The sequence below is a fragment of the Equus asinus genome, chromosome 24, assembly GCF_041296235.1.
Source record: "Equus asinus isolate D_3611 breed Donkey chromosome 24, EquAss-T2T_v2, whole genome shotgun sequence".
Lineage (NCBI taxonomy): Eukaryota > Metazoa > Chordata > Mammalia > Perissodactyla > Equidae > Equus > Equus asinus.
Genome location: NC_091813.1, coordinates 64,811,965 through 64,836,094, shown reverse-complemented (window position 1 = coordinate 64,836,094; position 24,130 = coordinate 64,811,965). Strand labels below are relative to the sequence as shown.

The 24,130-nt window shown below is 41.6% G+C and overlaps 2 protein-coding genes across 11 annotated transcripts in view; both read left to right on the top strand.

The window, feature by feature from the left end:
• SLC18B1 (solute carrier family 18 member B1) overlaps nt 1-887 on the top strand; it is a 38,622-nt gene extending 37,735 nt beyond the window's left edge. For all 4 annotated transcript variants that reach the window (XM_014856141.3, XM_014856142.2, XM_044754489.2 and 1 more), the window contains one exon: nt 122-887. In XM_014856141.3, the coding sequence (XP_014711627.1) occupies nt 122-194 (73 nt within the window). In that variant the 3' untranslated portion in view covers nt 195-887. The remainder of the gene's footprint in view (nt 1-121) is intronic.
• Nucleotides 310-23,414, top strand: LOC106840575 (pantetheine hydrolase VNN2). 7 transcript variants are annotated; one of them, XM_044754484.2, is made up of 12 exons: nt 1,270-2,669; nt 4,395-4,787; nt 4,956-5,221; nt 7,956-8,112; nt 10,359-10,471; nt 10,964-11,185; nt 11,310-11,440; nt 14,632-14,824; nt 16,685-16,973; nt 18,234-18,607; nt 19,539-19,709; nt 22,367-23,414. In XM_044754484.2, exons 6-12 carry the CDS (start codon nt 10,973-10,975, stop codon nt 22,547-22,549), a joined length of 1,554 nt encoding a protein of 517 aa, XP_044610419.2. In that variant the 5' UTR covers nt 1,270-2,669; nt 4,395-4,787; nt 4,956-5,221; nt 7,956-8,112; nt 10,359-10,471; nt 10,964-10,972; the 3' UTR covers nt 22,550-23,414. The 7 variants fall into 7 exon arrangements, with proteins under 7 accessions (XP_044610422.2, XP_044610419.2, XP_070352564.1 ...); XM_070496461.1 differs by lacking the exon at nt 1,270-2,669 and adding an exon at nt 7,534-7,599 and having other exon boundaries at nt 4,510-4,787; XM_070496464.1 differs by lacking the exons at nt 1,270-2,669; nt 4,395-4,787 and adding exons at nt 7,534-7,599; nt 8,302-8,356 and having other exon boundaries at nt 5,165-5,221.
• Nucleotides 23,415-24,130: the final 716 nt, after the last annotated feature.

The following is a 24,130-nucleotide window of genomic DNA, read 5'->3' as shown; positions in this document are numbered from 1 at the left end:
ACTCTGAGCCTCCTCACTTGGTAGACACATTTACGGACATAGTTGGGTAGAGATGAGGGGACTGAGTTTTTTTCTAAAGATGAGAAATATTGAGTTTCTCCTCCTCTTTCCTTCGATGTAGATCTAAACTTCAAAACACCCTTGGCACAGACGGGGAACGAGCTGCTCTCCTGCCTGATGAAAGCCAGCCTTAAGAGTCCTGGGTTGCTACAGGGGAGGGAGATGCACACTCCTGGCCTGGAACATCAAAGTTGGAAGGGTTTTCTTAATTTTACGCACAAAACTCCATGGACCCCACACCAGGATCGTGGACGTGTTCATGTATTTTTGGATGATCCTGTGTTGGGCTGCACCTACTGTTGTCCTGAAAAGCTGCTTTGCCGAACTAGCCATATTTGAAACATGAAGTATGAGAAGAATACTTGAAAATCAGCAAACGCTGGTGTTTTTAAGGGCCTAGACTTGGCCTTGAAGATGTTACTGATTCTAGGTCTTCTGCTTCCTCTCTTTACTTTTTATTCGACGTGCACTGATTCTGTGAATGTGACTTTTCTTATTAACAGGGAAAGAAACGAATAGATTTGATATGCTTAAAAATTACAGAAAGGTGACTCAAAATATACAAAATAATTGCTATGAAATAAGTTTTTTTAAAAGATGTGCTTTCTCTTTTCTCAAAAGATTTTTTGATCAAGAGATTTTTATTCTGGTTCAAAAGACAAAATTCCAGCCTGCTATGCAAAAATTAGAGCAGTCCCTGGCCCTCAGCTCTTCTACGAATTTTGTTTGCGGGAAAGCGACAAGAATAACATTTCTTAACACTTCCATTTTTGTAACATACTTTGAATTATGATCTGGATTTATAAACAATGCTTGGTATAACCTCATTCATTTCCCTTGGTGTCTGTTTCGGTTCTACCATCTGTTTTTTTTTAAACATACTCCTAGTAGATATATCCCGTTTGCAGAGCGAGTCATCCCCCAGGAGCTTGCTCTCTGTTAGGAAGGGGAGCTCTGACTTGGTGGAAACCCGTGCTGCTGTTGGAAGTGAGTGAATCTCTACTGTGCAACTCCCATCCCTCCTCGTCCGTTTACATGGTGTAGTAGCCACATTTACCATTTTTTAAATAGAAGAAATGATTTTATCTCTCATTAATTCAAAAATATTTATTGAATGCGTTCTCTGAGCTGACGCTGTGCTTGCTGCTAGGGCTTTAGCTGTGATCAGGATAAACTCTGCCTTTATGGAACTTTTATTCCAGTAGAAGAGACAAATTGTAAATAAATACCATAATCTCTAATTATCTTACAGAGATGGTGTGAAGGGAAAAACATGGTGATAAGAAAGAGTAACTGACTGGGGTTGATTGGGTGTGGGGTCCTAAGGTAGCCACGGCTCTCCATGGAGGGGGAACTTTTCAACTGAGGTCTGAAGAATGAGGAGGAGGCAGTCATTCTGAGGGCTGAGCAGTCCCCAGCATGTGCAAAAGGGTGTGACATGTCAGATGAGATGGTGGCCCACATGCAGGGGTGTGGAGAAGGCAGCCTGTTAGTGGGGGATGCCAGGATTCCGTTCCTATCTCAGGAAGGTCGTTTGGTCTGCAGGCGGCCGGTGACTGGGGATGCAGATTAGCGGGGTTGTAGGGAGATCTTCAGAAGTTCTGAGAGAGACATGAATGGTTTGGACCAGGGAGGAGGTGGTGGCAATGGAGAGAAAAGGTTGTGTTTGGATGTGGAACCAACAGGACTTACTGATGTGGAGGGAGAAGGAGAGGCATTTAGGATGACTTCCAGCTTTTGGCTTGAAGGTACGTGTGGCTCGCTGTGCCTCTTAGTGAGATGCGGAAGAGTAGGAGCCAAACAGATCCTGAAGGGGGTAAATTAAACCATGATGGGATGCCCTTTGAGGCCAGAAGAAGGACAAAAATTACAAGGATGACAATACCAAGGTTGGGGACGATGGAGAAAACTGGAACTATGACCATTTAGGAAGACTGGCAGAAATTGCTAAAATCGAATATTCACAAATCCCATGAACTCTTCATCCCCTCTCCCCCGATGCTACCCTTGTTCACAAGACCTCCGGAGAGCGTGGTCCAGTGCACACCTCGCACAGCGGCCTGTGACCCCTTCCCCACTCCCACTCCCAGAGCGGCAGCAGGACGGAGTGTGACCCCGGTCCGCTGCACCCCTGTGGGTGCAGAAGGGGCCAGGCCTCCATCGCCCTGGTTAAATCGCCCTGGCCGCTCTCCAGCGCCTTTCCTTGCTCCGTGCAGGCTCCCGCGGGGCGCCGGTCCCCCGCCCAGGGGCCGAGGATGCCGCTGGACACCTGCAGTTTCCGCTGCTGCCGCGCGGGGGCCGCGGCTACGAAAGCACCGCGAGCGCGCACCGCCCCCACCCGGCGGCCGTCGCTCAGGACAGCCAGCTTATCCCCGTTACCAGCGCTGTTGACTGTTTAAGGTCAACGCAGAGATTCCAGGCTTTGTTCTCCTTCCCAACGCGCTCTGCCGTCGGTACGTGCTGCGGATACCAGTGTATTTAAAGACGCTTTGTACGAAACCAGCTTTGCCCCTTCCTCATTTTATGATTTTGAAGTATTATAACAAATGACCAAAAAAAGTTAAAATTATGAGAAAGGATAGAGGAACTTTGAACAGTGAAACCAAAAGGTAGGTCAAAACTATCAAAGGAAATCTGTGTGTGTGTTTTTATTTTTATATATTATTCTACATGTATCAAAGGTGCCCAATTTAAAATCACCTTTTTTTAAAAATGAGACTGGATGTAGAATATAATAATAATAAGTAAAAGGTATCTTTTATGTTAAGATCATATTGCAGCCTATACATATATGATGTACAGATAAATCGAAAGAAAGAATAAAAAGGGCAAATAATCACAAATTTTTTTAATTAAACTTTTTTTATTTTGAGATAATTGTTGATTCACATGCAGTTGTAAGAAATAATACCCAGAGATCCTCCATTCTCTTTCCCCGGGTTCCCCAATGGTGACATCTTGCACCGATGCAGTACGCTGTCATAAGCAGGGTATATTGGTGGAGTCGAGGGGGATAGACATCCGCCTCCTTCCTGTTGACCATGTTGCTGCACCCACTTCCCTCTAACCCTCACTCCCTCCTTAATATCTGGCAACCACTCCTCTGTTCTCCATTTCTGGTTTTGTCATTTCAAGAATGTTGCATAAATGGACTCACATAGTGTGTTACCTTTTGCGATCGGCTTTTTGCATTCAGCGTAATGCTCTTGAGATCCATCCCCATTGTTGCATGTATTGATCGTTCATTTCCTTATATTGCCGAGTTGTATTCCATGGCGTGGATATACAGCTTAACTCTTCATCCACTGAAGGACATCTGGATTGGGTCCAGTTTATCCTAATAACAAATAAATCTGCTATGAACATGTACAGGTTTTTGTGTGAATATGTCTTCGTTTCTCTGGGATAAATACCCAGGAGTACAACTGCTCCAGTGTATGGTAGCTGCCTGATTAGTTTTTTCCCTAAATAATCCATTTATTTTACATAGGAAATTTGATTTGGACAATAAATATCATACATTAATGAAATATTTTATTACTTGCTTATTAAGATACCAAGATTTAAATGTGTTAAATATACCCTCTCAAACCTAGCTGGCAAAAGAGGTGGACAATGAATGCTGACATAGCCAACTGATTTTCATTCAATGCAATAATAAATGAGAAGTGAAGAAGCAGATATCTTTTATTTACAAACCATCGTATCAAATGGGGATGCTCCAGGGGCTATGATAGCTGTCTTTCCTTTGGTATTGCTGTCATATATCCTCAATTTATTAAATAAACCCATAGGAGAGTAAGGCTTAGAAACAACGTGTTTAGACAGAAAAAATAAAATGTTGCCTAAAGTATTGACAAATGGAACTAAAGCCTGTTTATTCAGTCTTTCATTAGGAACAACTTGCAACTCTTAAAATATTTGCACTAGCTTCTCTCAGAAAACCCACAGCTCCGCCTCTAATCCCAACTTATTTGCTGTGGTGCCTATCGGGAGACAATCTGGGAGGGCGTGGCGTCCAGTAATGACTTATGACTTCCAGTTTAGTGCGGTTTCATCGTCACTACTGACATAAACAACTCAAAGTGATTTTCTTGTTGACAATGGTCAACAATAGCATGATAAATACAAAAAGTGGACCGTTATTATCTTTTTAAAGTTTTTGTCATTCAAGACAAATTTGAATACCACATCAGTTAAATCACATTAGTATATATTTCAAAAGTGACAGCCATGAAATCAGTTGTTGGATGAATTCAGATAGGAGAATTAAAAGCAGTGTAGATAAATGTTTCATTTCATTTCACTAACACCTTTCCTTCTTATACTTTCAGATCTTTCAGCTACATTCACTTCCTCTGCGGTTTCCCCTTCATTTCTCACTATTGCCGGTTTGCTTTTGCCTCTTCCGTTTACTCGTCTGAGAAGGAGCAGTCACTTGATTGTTGCGGAGTCCCTTTCTGAGCTAGGCCCAGCCTCTAGATCTGCAACAGGAGGAGTGAGAGGACAAGGACGGATGTGCACGAGGAGGTGACGCTGTCATCTCACCGTCAGGAAGCTGCGGCATCAGGTTATATGCATGCCACTGCAAACTTTCTGAAAGAAGAAACAGTCCAGAGGATAAAACAGCATTATGAATTGAAAAAAACCGCGTGAGAAAGGAAGATCTGATCAGCTTCTTCTTCCTGTAGCTGGTGAATTTGTCCTAACACAGCTCTCAGGACTTGGTGAGTGGACTCAGAAGAGCGAGCACTTCCAAACAGATACTGCGCATTAACCGATCTTCCGTATAAATGAATTCCACTTAGCAGAGTTGGGGCGTAAGACTCAGATTTGGGGTGTTCAAAGCAGATAAATGTAAGACATCAGCTTTTCTTCTCTGTCTTTGCATATAGCCACTTTGGTTAATGGCCCAGCCAATAAGAAACTGAAGAAACAGCTCATAAAGAAATTCTTCGCGCCCCGGGACCTCTAAATTCTTCACCAACAGTGTCCCATGGTCCTCTTCCAGAGCAGGGAACAGGAGGGTGTGCTCACTGCGTCACCCGGGAGGGGCGTGGCTGAGATTAGCTTGTGAAGAAACTGCCAAGCTGCTTCCCAGAGTGGCCAGGGCTGTTTCACAACATGCCCTACAGCGATGTATGAGGGATCCAGTTTCTTGGTAAGTTTATCTTGTCTGTGTGTGAGGTTTAAAAAAATGCAATGATGTGTGAAGCAGAGAGTGAGAGCCAGTGATCCCAGGGGGAATCTAGGGAACAGCTGGAGGAAAAGCCGTCAGGGTTACCCAGCAGAAATGGACGTTAGGCTGATAATTCCAGGAGAACCCACTCAAGTCAGGTTGACACAGAAGAGGAGAAATGTGAGCAACTTTGTGGAAAGAGACAGAACAAGGAGAACTAGAGAATGTGAACTAACTGGCATTCTTTTAACAGGTTAGTGGCCAAGAACAGGTGGGCATCTGACCAGAGAGTTCAAGATCTGGGTCAAAGCTGCACCGGGCATTGCCCTCACAACAGAGCCCCCATCTTGTGGGCATGAAGCAATAATAATAATGGCAAAAATTATTCAGCACACAATGTCACCATTTTGCAGCTGAGGGAAGCTGTGGCACTAAGAGGACATAACTTGTTCATGGTCACACAGCGAGGAAGTGGTTGAAACCCAGGCATTCTGGCTTTGGGTCCATATCCTTAACCATTGCCTGACACCATCATGACTCATTACCACAGTGGGAAAAAAGTCATGCCAGGGGAGTTACCAGTAATTAGATGCAACATGCAGATGTAGTTATCTCTATGGAGGAAAGTTCTAGAGTGGATCTGTGTTACAGTAGAAGAATAAAGTGCTGAAGAGAAAGAGTATGACAGGAATTGAAGAGTCAACTTAGGCCTTGAGGGATGGAAAATGTCCAGCTTCTACCGCTCTGTTACTTCTCCTGGCCATTTGGTCATTGTTCGGTAGAAATCATGTAATTCTATCTGGCCTGTGTTACCTGGCGTCTGCGACTGCTTGAAAGAAGACCCCAAAAGTCAGAGTTGCCAGGCTAGGATGAAACAAATACATCCTCTGCTGGGGCCTGAGGGGCAGAATCCTGGCCGGCTGCTACCCACCCAGAAAGGAAACTGAAATAGGAGCTCGGGGTGACTGAAGGGGCCAGAAGCCTTGGAAAGAGGAAAGCAGGTGGAATGAGGGGAGGGGAGGGTTTCACCCAGACAGAACCTGTAAGTAGTTGCCTTGGGTCTCGAACATGGTTTTTGCTTTCTTGCTCATTGAAAATGAACAAGGTGAATTCTCGAGATGCCCTCGCATTGCTCGACAAAGCAGTAAATGTACCACAGCTTAACACTTGTCTGTTTTTAACCTATCTGTTCATTTTTTTCCCCGTAAGTACCTGAAATTTCAGTTTTATTTTTGTATCTTACGCTTTCAAATGCATGTCTCTACAACTGCATACGTAAAGAAACATGTGACTTTGATCCAGCGCCTTTGAACTTATTTCAGTTGTGGTATCATCCTTACTTTACCAAAGGCTTTGAATCCAACTGTTTTAGTCTGTTTGTGTTGCTGTAACAGAATCCATAGACTGGGTGACTTCTAAACAGCAGAAGTGTACTTCTCACAGTTTTGGAGGCTGGGAAATCCAAGATCAAGTTGCTGGCAGATTCAATGTCCAGTGAGGACCTGTCTCCTGGTTCATAGACAGCCATCTTTTCACTGTGTCCTCATTTGGTGGAAGGGGCAAGGGTCTTTTCTAAGGGCAGGAAGCCCATTCATTTTTTTTTCTTTTCTTCCCCAAAGCCCTAGTGCGTGGTTGTATATCTTAGTTGTAAGTCATTCTAGTTCTTCTGTGTGAGCCACCACCACAGCATGGCAACTGACAGACGGATGGTGTGGTTCTGTGAGCGGGAAGCAAATCTGGACTGCCAAAGCAGTGAGGCTGAACTTTAACCACTAGGCCATCAGGGCTGGCTCAGGAATCCCATTCTTGAGGGCCCCACTGTCACAACCTAATCACCTCCCAAAGGCCCCACCTCTGGAGAGCATCACACTGAAGGTTAGGTTTCAACATTTGGGGGGACATGAACATTCAGTCTCTAAGACCAACCAGGAGAATTTTTAAACGTTCTTGTTGGTGAATGCTATGAACTTTTGGCAGAGTTGTGTCAGAACTAAGTTAATGATCTGTGAATGAAATCATCAAGAGAGCTTGCTACTTTTTTTCTTTTGAGAAGTGGGGGCCCTCAGTGTGGGAGCATGCTACCCGTTCAAAGGGGCTTTTGCAGCTCAGCATCCCACAGTCCTAAACTTCTTGGGGCAGAAAGGAGAAGTGTAGGTTGAATCACATGAAATTGCTGTTGCTGTGGGTCTAAAACAGTTGACTCTTGGCATCTTCCTGTGGCACAACCCTTTCCATCCAGTAGGGAACGCCAGGACATGGCATTTCATTAGGCTCGGATTTTCTCTTGGTTTCAGTTGCCTTACCTGTCTGAAGAGCTGAACACTTGTCCAGGTCTACATCTAGAGGAGCGCCTCACCTAGGTAGGAACTGGCACCAAAAGGTGCTTAAGGTTCAGGCTGGTTCTGCCCAAGCAGATATTCTCTTTCAAGGAGGCTGAGTCAAACAATCTTGGTGAAGACATGTTCAAGATTCCAGTGGGGACAGGGACAGAAACATTGCTTTTCACTACTAAATACTTTTTTTGGATACAGTATCATCCTTTTGTTGGTATATAGTAGCAAGAGAAAATAGTTTTAGGGGCCTGATTTTTCTGTTTTTCTTCTTATTTTGATGTGTCATCCTTGCTGCCTGTAAGGAAATGCTGTCAACAATTGTGTGTGCTATTTCCAACTCTTCATTGCTCAACTCACTGACTTGTCATTTCATATCTGGAAAGAGGCCAGACTGGGAAGTCCTTCAGCGTGTGTCAGAGCCCAGAGCTGCTCCTTACCATCCTGTGGCTGTGTTTGTTGGTGTCTTTGCTGTGTCTCCACTGCGTCGCGGGTGTGTATCTGCCATACCCAGCTTGGCATGATCCAGGAGTTGGTGCGCAGGTACCCTGTCCCCCACTTCATCCCCAGCAGTTCACTAGCATAGTACCCCAAATAGACTAGATTTGTTTAATTGAATAGTAGTAGTTCTGTGGGCCTAACAATTAGATGAGATTAAGCAGTCAGCATGATTACGTTACTAAATTGTCATGCATTTTTGTTAATTATTGTCATCCCATTATAACCTTACAGAGAACTTTCATGTGTCTTTGACTCTCGCAATAACCTTGTGAAGGAGATAGAGCAGGTATGATCACCTGAGAAATGGGAGTTCAAGAAGTGGGTGCAAAGGAGAAAGTATACTTCTACTCTTCTTACTTATTACACACCTAAAACCTGGCCCAACTGAGTACTATTCCGAGATGATCAGATTCACAATTAGAAGCAAGTATTTGAGCTATGATTGTTCTTTAAAGTGACTTTTTGATCTAATTTTGAATTGATTTTAACTTTTCACCATTATAACTAAGTCTGTTAATCACACAATGATAAGTTAGAAGTAGGCTCTGTTAGCAGTGAATTATAATCAATGTTCCCTGTGGCAAAGTAACGTCATTTTATAACTGAGTTAAACTGAAGAAGTTAAACCTTACTAAACCAGTCACCTTTATGAACATGAAAATGTAAATTCTCGACCTTCTGTGTCCTGAATTGGGTCTTCTACTTCTGAAGTTTTAAAAGAAGATCAGCTCCCGCTATGGGAAGTGTTTGAAAAGATCATTCACTTTTTTTTTATGTCTTAAGGATCTTTCTACATTGAAGTTGCTGTTTCATTTACTAACTTCTGGCTCTTCCATGCAATTGCCTTTGTACTCAGATTCTCAATTTTTACGAATAATTTTGAAATAGCGCAGAGAGAAAAGGGAGCTTGGTCTTCTTGGCTTCACATCAGAAGCCATTTGCCCCTTCCCCGTCCAGCCAAAAGACTCTAATTAACACCATTTCTCTCGTTTATAGCCACAAAGAGAGAAAAACATCCAGGAAATTTGGGGACACTGAGACGTGAAAGACAGATGTGATTGTTTCTGCCCCTACCCTCAAAAGTAAAGATATTAGCTTGTCTTCACCAGCTTAGCTGACTCCTTCTAAGCAAGAGAGATAATGAAGTGTTGCTAATTGGTGAGATTAAGTCACATGGAAGCAGATCATGATCCAAATTATACTTGCAGAGAAGGAAGAGCTTAAGGGTCTTCACTGGGCATCAGCTGTGTCAAATCTTCATTCAGGTTTAGCAGATCCACCTGGGGTGTCCTTAAGGGGATCATTTTTAATTGGGTTCCTTAACAGATGCAAATGTTCAGACACTTGGATGCAGACATTAAACCAGAGCACAGACACATGCATGATATCTTGGGTGTCAGGGGAAGATTCTGGAATCAGGAATGAGAAGTACCACACCTGCTCTAGGTCACTCTGCCTCTCTATGCCTCAGATTTCTGTCCTGTGAAGTGTGGGCATTTGAGTTACATGCTCTCTGAACCCTAAAGACACTCATAATCTACCATATAAAAATAGATTCTATACACATGACCTATACTAATATACAAACTATTTATACAGTATAATCACATAATAATAATCTATTATACAATCTGCCCAAAATTCACAAAATATCTATTGCTTCACGTTTTCCTCTAAAGGACTTGACGATTTTTCTAGAAATTATTTTCAGTTTTCTATTCTATAGAGGTAAGAAGTTATTTCTTTAATAAAAAGTTCTGGTCAAAGCAGAAAATATGAGAAGAGCTTATTTACAGTCCTTAGACCTTACCCTGACCAAGAATTTTATCTTAGTATAAGGCAAAACACAGAAGAATTGTCTTTATGTTTCTACTCTTCTATGCTGTCTAAAAGTATTTGAATGGCTTTTACCAAGAAACTCAGATTTTTTTAAAAAACAATGAAACCCTTGCATAGTAGGATTGAGACAGGGAAAGGGAGAAGATGGATGTCCTAGGAGGTTATCAGAGATCACATAATGTACGTGTTTTTTTAGAAACTCATTTATGTGGTTATTTGCCTCTAACAAAAATGAAAGTTACGTCTTATCTGGGTTATAACAGAAATGATCTCTGTGATCACCAACCCGAGACACCTCCCCTTCCCTTGTATCTATTTACAAAAGAAGGAAGGAAAGAAGGAAGGAAGGAAGGAGGGAGAGGGAGGGAGGGAGGGAGGGGGGAAGGAGGCTCAGTCCCCTGAGGGTTGGGGCTCCCTCAGGAGAGGTTCTTGATTTCTCCTCTCACCAGACACCAAGAAGCAGCACCTGAAGAATCAGGGCTCTGGGCACTGAAGGTGCAGCAGTGAACAAACCAGACTCGAAAGCTTGCTTCAGGGAGTGCACGGTCTTTGTCTTTAACAGGTAAGTCGGAGCGTGGATTTGGATGAATTTGGTTCCTAATATTGTTCTGTAGTGCCTTCTCCTAGTAGTAAACATTTAAAAATTTTTCTCCTCTTCTAAAAATAAACTTAATGTAAATCATTCAATACAACAGAAAGAAACTGTTTCCTAGCTTTTGTAACTTAATAAACGAAATGTTTGTTGTATTATGATTTTTCACGTGGAAGTTAATTTAGTCACTGTTTTCCTTCTATTAATGAAAGAGGACAATTGTACTATATTTGAATTTGCTTTTTTGAAATTTGAGATCAAATCTCATCAATGGTACGTGTTGTATAGTCCTTACAATACCTTTTGATTGTGTTCATTGAACTGCAATTTTATTTTCCTTCAAAGTGGTCAAGCATAACATTCATAAGATTATGAAATAAGAGCCCAGTAGCTGGCAAGCATGCATTACATAAATGTTTCCCTCTATAAATATTACATGAATGTTAATTTAACTTTCACTAGACGTTGGCCATGATTGCTTCCTCTTTTCGAACCTCTGCGGCTGTTTTTGCTGTAATTATCCTGCATTTTGGGGCCCTGGATACTTTCATAGCTGCAGTTTATGAACACGCCGTCATACTGCCAAAAACAACAGTGACACCTGTCTCTCAGGACGATGCCTTGCTCCTCATGAACAAGAATATAGATATTCTGGAGAGAGCGATTAAGCAGGCAGCAAAGCAGGTATTCTTTTCTTTTTGCTAATCATAATTTATGGGAGGGGCATGAGAGCCAGTGGAAGATTGGCGTTTTGGATTGTCTATGTTACACGTGGAGAAATCGTTTTGATTTGACGTCTTTTGAACAGGGTGCTCAAATCATCGTGACTCCAGAAGATGCCCTTTATGGTTGGACGTTTACCAGGGAAACCATTTTCCCTTATCTGGAGGACGTCCCAGACCCTCAGGCGAACTGGATTCCGTGTCAGGACTCCAACAGGTATTTTAACCATCCTAGTTGTTTGTGCAAAAGGGCTGTAATTCTCTAAAATATGAACCTTCACCACAGCAAAATGACAAATCCTGAATTATCATGTAAGTGGTGTATGTTATTATTATATTTATCTTGGCATTGGTTAGATTAAAAAAATTGTACTTAGATACCATTTAACAATCATTTATTATTGAATGTCTTTATTAAATTTGGAGAAAGTACGTAGTAGGGTATTTATTACGGGGATTAGAAACTAAGGGAAGAGAATCTCGTGAATACCAGTTAGTAAGTTAATTTCTGAGGAGGATAATGGGTTGTGTTTGGAAAATACTCCAAGGTCTCTATGGAAGGTAATATATTGCAATTTTATGGAGTCTCTGTTCCAGAATCGCTTCCCAGGCAGAAAGACCTCACTATGTACTCGCTTGTGAATCATAAGACCTTATGCTTTGAAACTTTGCATTTTCCTAGGCTTCTCAAGCTAGTTTTCCAAGGAAAGTGAAATCTAGAAACCTTGTATTATAAAATATTTAATACATCTAAGTGTACGTTTAATATGTAAGTCACACTGTCTACTAAGACTTGAAGATTAAATTTTTTAGGTACAGATTGCACACTTCTGTACTTGCAGTCAAAGATCTCTCACTCCTTCACCCTCATTCTCTCTCACCCGTCAGATCCTTTCCCTCTCTCTTACCTTCTCATACTTTCTCTCACGTTTTTACCTCCAATTAAGTTTATTAAACATTCCTCTACCATGTTCTTGCTGGAGGATTATGGATACCACATGTTTTTAGGCATCCCTCGTTATTCTGATAAGAGTTATCAGGAAATGGCTTTTCCTAGCTCAGGAGAGATCAACTACCCAAAGAGGAGAACATGGGTTTTGTGATAGTGGAAGGTTCCATCTTCCCATCCTTCGTGTTTTGAGCTGACACTCTCTATGGTGTTTGCGTGAAACTTTCTTTTGTGTAGGAAGAGAGGCCAATAGCTGGAGAGTCTTTCTGCATAGAAGTTTTGAGAATTGGGACAACTCATTTGTTTTTCATTCACAGTAGGATTGAGTTCTGACTATCCTGTTAAAAACAAAATATGTTGTCTTTTATGGCTGAGTCAAAGATCACACTAGCTATGAAAACTAGTGAAGGTTGGGTGAAGGTAAGGGGACAGGTTTATTCCATATGGTTAATAAATAGATCTTTCATAGCCCTAGAGTAGAAGGAACAAATTTTGACAGAAAATGGGTTTGCATCATCACCAATATAGTCACATTTAATTCATCAATCTCTTCATTCATTCATTTAACCATTGTTTACTGAGAACTTAAAATGTGCCAGATACTATTCTAGGAGTAGGGGATGCATCACTTAAAAAACAAGTTGCCACCATCTCTGCGGCTTTTGAATGTTCTACAGGGAGAAGTCAGATGTAAACAAACTCAGGTTTTGCATAGAATGTCATATGGTGATAAGAACAGGGGGAATGGGGTGCTTGGGTGGAGTGAGGTGTAGGACCTATTGTGGTTCTTCTTTTATTTGGATTGATTACAGAGCTTTGAGTGACTATGGCTTCAGTGTATTGGCAAGGGACAGAAATTGTGGCGTGCTGTCAGAAAGGTGCCATGTTGTGCGAGTGATATAGATTATGTTGGGTCTTGAAGTTGATTGTAAGAACTTTGGGTTTTCCACTGAGTGAGACGGGGAGACACTGGAGGGCTTTGAGCTGAGGAGTGATCCAATCTGACTCGTGTTTCAAAAGGACCACTCTGGCTTCTGTATTGGGAAAAGACTAGGCAGGCAGTGGCAAAGCAGGGAGACTATTTAGGAAACTCTTGTGACTGTCTTGGTTAGAGCTGATGGAGACGGAAACTGGGATGGAAGAGGTGGAGGTGGAAAGAAGTGACCACATGATAGCTATGTTTTAGGTGACAGGATTTGTTGCCAGATTGTTTGGGGAGGTATGAGAAAAGAGAAGTATCAATAGTGACTCCCAAGTTTTTGGTCTGAGGAACTGGAGGCATACAATTGCCATTTACAGACATAGAGAGCAGTGAAGGAATAACAAGTCTGGGATGGAAATAAGGAAATCAGTTTTGTGACTCTTAAGTTTGAGCTGCCCTTCAGACATCCAAGTGGAGATGTCAACCTGACCGTTGCGTATACAAGTCTGGCATGAAAGGACAAGGTTAGGGCTGGAGATGGAACATCAGGAGTCTGAATATAGATGGCTTTTAACATCGTGATGGGTTCTCCTATGGAGTGAGTTAGAGAAGAGAAGAGATCTAAGGCTTGAGCTCTAGGAAATTCCAATGTTTAGACTTAGGGGAGACGAAGGAGGAACCAGCAAAGGAGATGGAGAAGAGCAGCCAGTGAGGAGGAGAATGAGAGAGTGGGGTCCAATGAGCAAGGTGCAGTGTTTCCAGGAGGAGGGGTAATTAACTGTGTCAAGTGCTGCAAGTAAGTAGGACAAAATCAGGTAAGATGAGGAGGTCATCACTGGCATTGCTAAGAGCTGTCGGTGGGTTGATAGAGATGGGAGCTGCTTTGAGTGCTTCAAAAAACAATGGGGGAGGATGAGTTGGGGACAGCGAGATAGCCAGCTTCTTCAAGAAGTTTTACTGTAAGAGGAGCTGAGAAATGGAGCATTAATTTAGAGGGGCTTGTGGGGTCAAGAGAGGTTCTTATTTTATTTGTTTAAAGATGAGAGATATGAGAGCATATTTGCATGCTGATGAGATGATTCAGTAGAGAGGTGACACGGATGATCAAGGAGAGTGAATGATGAATTGCTGGAGCCAGAGATACGATGTGGAAAAAAATTCGTCAGGTTTAAGTATAATATGTGACATTTTAAATCTGATCTCTATCATGTCACATAATTACCATTTCTCTTTTGTAGTGAGAACACTTAAGATCTACTCCCATAGCAACTTTGAAGTTTATAAGATGGTATTGTTGTCTATAATCACTATGCTGTGTGTTAGATCTCCAGGACTTATTTATCTATTAGTTGCAAGTTTGTCCCCTTAATAAACAACATCTTTCCAGCTCCTTGACACCCTAGCCCCTGGTAACCACCATTCTACACTCAGTTTCTACGTGTTCCACTTTTTTAGATCCCATGTGTAAGTGATATCATGTAGTATTTGTCTTTCTCTGTCTGACTTACTGATATGTCTTAATTAAAATTTGATTTAGATTTGGTTACACACCAGTACAAGTAAGACTCAGCTGCCTGGCCAAGAACAACTCAATCTATGTTTTGGCAAATATGGGGGACAAGAAGCCATGTAATCGCCATAACTCCATGTGTCCTCCCAATGGCTATTATCAATACAACACCAATGTGGTATATGATGCGGAGGGGAAACTGGTAGCACGCTACCATAAGGTAAGGGGGTTGGGTGTGTAAAACGGAGCCTGCTCTGACAGTGGTGGATGCTGTGTTTAGGAGTTTGACCTTCATTCCCCATATAATATGATGTCACTAGAGATTTTTTTAAAAGGGACAGTAAAGAAAATGACGTTTTAGAAGAAAACTAATCTGGATAAAAATGTAGGCAGAGACTTGTGAGAAAGTGTTGTAATAGTCCAAGATTGAGGTAAATTTTTTGCATATATAAAACAAGTGATTTAAATATTGACACAGAAGATACTAAAATGACTAATCTGGATACCATTTAATATTGAAATGACACAAAGATGTTTCCAAATTCTATGAATCAGTTTCAGGGAAGTCAATTTCCCTGTTTTCTATCAGATCACAAAAGTGATCTCTCTATTTATTTTCTACACCAATTAATTTAGTTACCCTCTTAATTGATTTAAGGCCAAATCATAAAATTTTTACTTTAACCTCTGAAGTGAAAGAGTAAAATAGCCTGAAGTTGTAATTTTATACTAATTGGCTAGAGAGAAAGGCTGGCCTTTTAAATGGACATGTGGTGTGCAGGTCAATGTGAATGTCCCTCTTCCTCCCCCATATTTTTCTCAGCATCTTAAATTATAGCCTCAGAATCTTTTGAGTGGAGAAATTATCTCCTGAAAGTCCCAGTTAATATATAAGCATTAGTCAAGAGGAGTGATATTAAATGAGTAATTTTCAAATGTTTTTGATCATATACCCCAATCAGAAGAAAATTTTAAGTCCAAATTTTTGTATTTATAAATAAAACTCAACTTTCAAAAAGTTTTCTCCATAACTGTAGGTTTTGACAACTTTTTGTATATAATTAAACTTTCATGTTCTCCTCAAAAATGTGTCTCATACTAGGAATAGAAATGTCAGCTCTCCCATTTTCTTGTTTTTGAGACTATGTTTATATTATGAGTATCATCTTTTAATGCACTTTCTTTGCAAGAATCATTTTAAGCTATTCTTCCATCTGTGAGTGTTGATTTAGTAAAACTGGTAGCAGAGTTTGGTCCACCCACTTACCCAGGCCCAGGTAAACTGCAGGGTGGCAGAGCGCACTGCAAGGGGGCGAGCTAGTGAGGAGTCTGTGGTCCTCCTCATCCTAGTGGAGGGCCTCGCTCTCCTCTCAGGGTGCCTCGGAGACGATTCGTGCCCCACGACCTCTGACGCATGGACCCAATCAGAGTACTTTTGTCAATCAATTCTTAAAAATACTAGTAAAGTTCAATTTCTCTTTCATTTTTTTAGATAGAAAATAAATCTAGAGAGAAGTTTTAATAGTCTTATTTCTAACCCTTGGCATTCCTTACTTTGCAAACCATTTTATTAAACTGTTGACTCTGATTCTTATATTAGGGTAGTTTTTCAAGTTTTCCTGAAGGGAATCCAGGAGAATTAAATAAAACATTCATTTGCAACAGGAATTTTGAAAGCTGAATAAGAGTCCCCCAGATTACTTTGGATGGGATGCTGTAAAGAGGGAGGTGGCATCCTGTATCCGATTCACAGGTATTTATTGTGCATCTGTATGTTTCTAGGTATCAGAGATTTCCCTGATACTGAAACATAAAAAAGCTTCTCCACTTTTCAGGAAGCTATTTGGCTCCTCATCGAGAGAGGGGCAAGGTAGGTAGGGGGAGAGAGAGAGTGAGAGAGAGAGGCTATATTTCTCCATGCTTTCCTTGGACATTGACTTTCAATCATAGATTCATGCACTTCCTATAGGCTTCCTCTTGTTGACCACAGCCAGATCCATTACCAACTTTGGAGGGTTTTTACAGATTGTTGCTTCAATAAACAAGCCTTCCCTGCTTTGTTCCTATTCATCTATTACAGTACCACCTCTACTCTGAGCCTCAGTTTGATGTCCCTGAAAAGCCCGAGTTGGTGACTTTCAACACCACCTTTGGAAGGTTTGGCATTTTCACGTGCTTTGATATTTTCTTCCACGATCCTGCTGTCACCCTGGTGAAAGATTTCCATGTGGATACCATCCTGTTTCCCACAGCTTGGATGAATGTCTTGCCCCTTCTGACAGCTATTGAATTCCACTCGGCTTGGGCTGTGGGCATGAGAGTTAATCTTCTTGCGGCCAACACCCACAATATCCACATGAATATGACAGGTAATTCGTGACCAGATGAGGTCTGCAAGGGTACTTCTAAGTGCGGAGAAGCTAATGTCTTGGACATAACCTGCCATCATGTTTTACTTCTTTGTTGGGACTCCTCACTATGTTTGTCAGTCTTTTACAGAGAGAAAAGCTGATTATGACAGCTATGGTATATTAAGACCTTTATGTGTATTATTTCATGTATTCTCACAAAACACTACGGGATGGGTATTATCATCCCAATTTTACAGATTGGAAAACTGAGACACGGAGAATGCAAGTAACTTGCCAAAAGCTACCAGCCAGTAAGTGGCAAAGCATGGACGTAAACAAGATCCTAACCCTGGCAAAGAGCAGAGGAGAGTGTGATTGACATGTTGCTGTGTAACAAATTACCCTAAAAGTGAAAAGTAAAAGTGGCTTAAAACAACAAGCCTTTATTATCTCACATTTTCTGTTGGTCATGAATTTGGGACTGCCTTAGCTGGGTGGTCCTGGCTCAGGCTCTCTCTGCAGGTTACATCAAGCTGTTAGCTGGGCTAGGAGTCATCTGAAGTCCTGACCGGGGCCGTCAGGTCTGCTTCCAGGGTAGCTGCCTCTCCTGGCTCCTGGCAGGATCCCTTAGTTCCTCAGTGGCTGTTGGCAGGAGACCTTAGTTTCTTGCCACTTCGGCCTCCAGAGGGCTGTGTGATGGACCCTCATGGGGTGGCAGCTGACTTCCTCCAGAGCCCGTGAGGAGAGAGAGAGACAGAGAGAAGGACGGTGGTGGTGGGGCGGAAGCTACGCTGCTGTTTATGACTAGTCACACACCGCCACTCCTCCATGCTCTATTCAGCAGAAGTGAGTCACTAAGCCCAGCCTGCCGTCGAAGTGGAGGGAGTAGATCTACCCATCGGAGGGAGGAGCACTGAAAAATTTTTGGATGGATTTGACAACCACCACCACAGTGGGGAACAGGAGAGAATTTTGTATTACCTTCCCCTACCTTTCAGAAACTCCCAAATACAAAGATTTTTATATTTGGCTTAATTGTCCATAATGCTAATGAATAATCCTATTATATTCAAAGTTTATTTGAAATGAGACCATTGAGCATCTATTTTAATTTCCTCCAACAGACAATAGAAGTCCTTAGGTGCTGAGTGTCACTAGCAGCCTGTGTGCTGTCTCCCGTGAATGATGAGGTGACATGACCACAGGCCCAGTTCTGATGGGGGAACTGGCGGTGATGATTTTGTTTTCCTTTCAAAAAGACTTGTCTTGTGTTCACAGGCAGCGGTATCTATGCACCACAGTCTCCCAAAGTATACCATCATGACATGGAGACAGAGTTGGGAAAGCTCCTCCTTGCGGAAGTGGATTCGCGTCCCCGAAACTCTCCTGCCTACCCAACAGCTGTGAACTGGAGTGCCCACGCCACAACCATCAGACCATTCCCAGGAAAGAAAAACACCTTCCGGGCATTTATTTCCCGGGACACTTTCAACTTCACAGAACTTTTTGAAAATGCAGGAAACCTTACAGTCTGTCAAAAAGATCTCTGCTGTCATTTAAGCTACAGGATGTTAGGAAAGGAAGAGGATGAAGTGTATGCTCTGGGAGCTTTTTCAGGACTTCACGGCCGAAGGAGAAAAGAGTACTGGCAGGTACTTTGAGCTGAAGTGAGAGGGAGCATTTAGGTGTCACTAACGGGAAAAGGGTAACTTTTTGTGCCTATCTCAGGGAGCCAAATGGTTTTTCTTGGCACAACTCCACGCATTGCCTATATTACGCACCCACACACATGCGTACACACGCACACACACGCACACCCCCCTATGCTTTGGGATTAATCATATGATATTTGCAATGGGAGTTAAGTATAATCTGATTGCTTGCTTTGAGCAAGCAATTTTGTAAAAAAAATTATTAACCTGACCATGATGATTTTCTATTAGACCAAGGAACTAGTTTACATATTGTAGTGTACTTCAATAAGGCTTCCTTAAGTAGTTTTGCTGACATATCTGAGTATAAATAGTCTTGTTTTAACTATTAAAACCATCAATGCGTAGGAATACAACTTTTATCTTAGTTTCTGTTGTAATCAGATGTCCTGGTCATTTTATTCCCTTCCAATGATAAATATTTAAAACGCAAACTTTTTATATGGTGTTGACTGTGCAATTTGTATTTTCTTATTATACTCTGTGCCCCACTGCCTTCTCCTAAAGAAAAGGAGATGGAAAAAAGAGATGGTCAAGTTTTAGTCAATGTTTAGCACTAGTACTGTTGTTGCCCAAGGACCTCCACTCTCTGGGGCCAAGTGCCGTCATCTGACATGCCAAACTAGTGGTTTAAGTTTAATTCTAAACGGATTTCTTTTTTTTCAGTCCACTTGTTGCCCAGGAAGTGGGGTTGCTTCTCAAGTCATTTGCCATTTCTAATAAAGCGGTTAACTATAAGAAACATGATCCAAATCTCTTCAACAAATGGAGAAACTATATGCTTTCTTATGGTTATAAACTGAGTCAACAGTCCTAGTACAAGCAACTTAGATGTAAAGCATGGTATTTTATCCGTGTCTGTTCCTCATAGGTGTGCACAATGCTGAAATGCAAAACTACTAATTTGACAACTTGTGGGCGGCCGGTAGAAACTGCTTCTACAAGATTTGAAATGTTCTCCCTAAGTGGCACATTTGGAACAGAGTATGTCATTCCAGAAGTGCTACTTACTAAAATTCACCTGTCACCTGGAAAATTTGAGGTAGGAGGATTTTAAGAGTATTTTCGTTTGAGCTCTTCTCTGAAGCCAGGTGAAACAGGCTGCAACAGTTGTATCAGTTAACTTTCATTATGCAACAAAGTTCCTCAAAATTTAATGACTTGGAACAATAACCATTTCCTTAGCCTTAGATTTGGTGATTGGCAGTGTGAACTGGGTATAGCCAGGCTGTTCTTCTGGTCTGAAACAGTGTCCAGGTGGTCTTGACTGGGCTCAGACACACATCTGCCCTTAGCTAGTGGGTTGTTTGGGGCTGGCTGGTTTGTGAGGCCTTGTCGTGGGCAGGTGGGATGACTGGGGCCACTCCCCGCCATGGTCTCTCGTCTTAAGGCAAGCTTGGGCTTGTTTACATGGTAGTTGAAGGAGACCAAGAACATCAATAAAGAAAGCTACATGGGCAAGTTCCTTTCAAGTCTCTGCTTGCACCATGTTTACAAATGTTCTCATCAACCGAAGCAAGTCCCGTGACCAGTGCAGCCTCACAGGGTGGAGAAATAAATGATGCGGATCTCTCAGCGGGAAGAGCTGTAAGATCACATTGCAACAGGGCACGGATAAAGGAGGGGAACATTTTGTGGCCATTTTTACGATTTACAGCAACCAACTCTAAAATGAGGACACTTTGTTGGAATAACGGTAGGATAACTAGAACTTATGAGCTCAAGACGCCACTCATTGAAAAATGTTTGTTTATAGATTTTTAAATTTCTTTTCTCACATGTGGAGAAAATCAGATATTCATTTCACACATTATAGTGGCAATAACCAATTAATTCACAAATTAAGCTGGCCTCAAATTAGAATTAAGACTTTGCGGTTTTATATCAGCACCTGCACACACACACAAACACATATGTACACACACTCCACCAGTCTGAACCCTAATGTCTTCTCTGAACTGTGGCAAACACTGGCAGCCTTCAGTAACTGGGCTGAAGTCATTGCATTTTCTGTAAAAGAAAAATAAGATCTAAGTTAATTATCTAAGGCATTTAGCAAGAAAGTCTTTAAAACTGCAGATTGCTTATGGTCATAAATCTCTGTCTGCCTGTATTATCAGATTGGAATACGTTATATTTATAAAAATATTTAATTCTGTGAAACCAACCATTTAACATACAGTATGGCTTTAAGGCTGGGACACCCAGAGAACAGGAATCTTTGGCTGCTAATAGAACCTGGTTAGGTAGAAATTTCTTGAGCAAATGCTGGAATGAAAGCTTAAATGCCAATTGCAGAAAATCAGATCTGAAGTGAGGGATCTGGAACGGAAATCAAGTAGTTGAAAGGTGGCACAAATAAGCGTAGATGAATTGAAAATATCTGGGACCACTTAAGGAGCTGAGAGGAGAGAGAGCAGGGCTCACACGGGTGAGCTGAGGAAGGCGTGGGTTCTGGCAGCACTGGTGCTCACGGGGTCGTGTAAGCCCTGCCATTTAAACTGAGCACAGTCTAGTTGTCTAGGTATTATTTTGACACTTTCCCCCACATCATGTACTCATAGAAATGTATCTCCCTGAGAAATTATCCTCGAGTGGGACTGGGCATTTATTTCCCCAAAGCGTCTCATCCATGGGAGAAAGACAAAAAGCTGGTAGAGTTCTCCAGACCAGGCTAAAGGTCCAGAGCCAGAAATGCCATTTCACTATCACTCTGAACCACATCAGTATTTTAAGAAGATGGATGGTGGTAGTTGGTGAGGAGTTGTAGACCATGAAGAAATTAGTACATACCTACCTCCTTTCTTTGTTTTAAATTTTTTATCTCAAATGGTTTCAGTCAGTTGGGAACATTTAGAGAATGATACAAAAGAGTAAAAGGGTAAGTGCTTAACCCTATAGTATTTGTAGGTCTCAACTCTTAACAGTTCTCAGAACTTGTCCTGCTGTCTCGCATCTCTGGATACTGACCCCTTACTCCCAGCGTGATTGGTTTCAAGAATGACTATATTTCAAGTTCCTGGGAATTTAACATTCTGTTCTCGCAAGCACATGCACCCTGTTTCTAGCCAGACTGGAGTGAGAATGAACGTTGCTAGACCTGTCACACACACTTCTGTCTCAGAACGAGCCTTTGCTGCTTTGATTTCCAATTCCCAGGATGTCTTCTGTCATACAGCCCCAGGGAGAAATTCATTAACTGCACCTTCTTGTGGCGTGTCGTGTCTGCTCTGGGAAGCAGACCAGTCCAGCTTTTCCTTCTCAGACCTCCTAAGCACTTACCTCTTTCCCTCTCTAATATACTAATATACTGATTTCTCTCTTTATGCTTAGTATCCGCTCCATTTCACCTTTAGCTTTTAAGTTTCTTGAGGGAGGGCTGTGGTTTATACCCTCGTGGGTCCTGATTGCCTCACACATAATTGGACTCAATAAATCTTCGTTGCTGCTGCTTTTTTGACTTTTCATTAAGGGTTACATTTGATTGTTGAAACTCAGATATTGAGCCCGGTGGCTCTAGTCTTCATTACATGTAAAATGGCTGTCCCCTCCTGTCCTGCCTGTTCCCCCCACCCCCTCACCCCTACCAAGCTGGAGCTATTGATCAACCGTGACATCTAGGATTGTTTTGTATTCACTAGTCTGCTTGCAATGCATATTTTAATCAAGCTGACTATACTTTTCCCACTGTTTCTCTAGGTACTACAAGATGGGCGTTTGGTGAACAAGAACGGACCATCCGAGCCTATCCTGACAGTGTCTCTCTTTGGGAGATGGTACGCTAAGGACTCATCTTCCATCCCAGGCGGAACCAGCAATTCAGCAACAACTTACCTGCTGATACCCATTTTATTGATGATCGTAGCTTGGCAGATACTGTGATGGTATAGGATGTCTCTTGATCGCATTCATTTTTCAGCATATATTTTGCTAAAGGTGTTTATCAGGTTCCCAAGTTTACTAAGAAACTTTAAAGGGCTATCTCAGTAGTATAGATTAATGATCTCTAAATGTGTATTTTTGTCAGCAAAGATTATTTTTAAGTATGATGGTAATTTCACGCCTTTTTTGGCTACTCTGAAATATTGCAGTGCAGTATAAGAGAAAGAGCGTGGGTGCTTGGGTCCGAGAAATGAGAATCAAATCCTAGCTCCAGTCTTATCTGCTGTGTGACCTTGTGTGTGTTTGTGTGTGTGAGAGGGAGCAGAATGAAGAGCTCCAGGGCCATTGTAAATATAACCGTGGCCTTTGAAGAGACCAGTAATGATGGGATTAAGAGGTTTATGACATTAAAGACAATTTGAACTCAGCTAGTTTTCTGTGCCAACGATTAGGGGGAAAATTTGCTTTCCAATCAGATGGCAATGTTGAAGTTTATCTTAACAATGACAGTTGCTTTGAGATGTTCTGGAAGAAATGACAGCTAGTCCAGGTTCATATCAAAGGTGACTGTCCAGGCTATCCATAGCCCCAAATAGTCCTACCTGAAGGCTGTGGTCTAATTTAACAGACACAAATCCCATAACACAAGAACCATGGTTGTTAGTGGTAACACTTCTTTCAACATTGGGTAGTCTACTTTTTTCAAAATGTATATATCTCATGCTACTTGAAATGTAAGAGTGTATTTGTTACTGATAATTTAATGCAAATATTCTTAAAATTAAAGAAATGACTTTGAATTTCCAGATTTTATACCTCCAAAGCTATTTTGTCTAATATTTTTACATTAAAAAATCACAATTGAGGCTTTTATGGTTTGTTTCTATGTATTGCTGTATATCTACTCCTTATGGATTCAATGAATATTCTATTAAAATGCAATGGGAAATTAAGACGACTTTTATAGTCAAGTGGTTACTAGTAAGAGAAGGGATATGGAAGTTAAGCCATGTTTTGTGTTTGATTTTGAGAAGGGCTATTTGTCCCCTGTGTTCAACATTGGCACATCAAAGATGCTTATATGAAAGTGGTGGTGAGTATCCATATATGTAAATAGTCTAAATCACGTTATCATTAAAATACTCTGTTCTTTTATCTTTTCATAAAACATAGAACACTTCAGATTTGCCAGGTTTTGCTTGAGGAAGTTAGATGTTGTGCAATGGTGTTGCTGTGTGTATCATGACACATCATCTTGGGCAATGGTGTTTCACTTCCAGAAGTTTCAGCCTGGAGTCAACAGCTGACTCTAAACCCAATGGTTTGAGAAAGATTCAAACAAGGATCTCCTCACAGATTCCAAGGGACAGTTCTTCCTCTGATGCACACTTAGGGCTGTTCGCTGTGCTTCAGCTCAATAAAAACAAAAGCCAAAACCAAAATGCACCGCGCCCCAAGGAAAAGAAATGGCTCTTAACTCAATGGTGAAGTTGCTTGTGTTACAACATTTTGGCCCCTACCTCCTCAGTGGTTTACGCACACACTCACTTCATCCAACCAAACAAAGAGGACATTTATTGG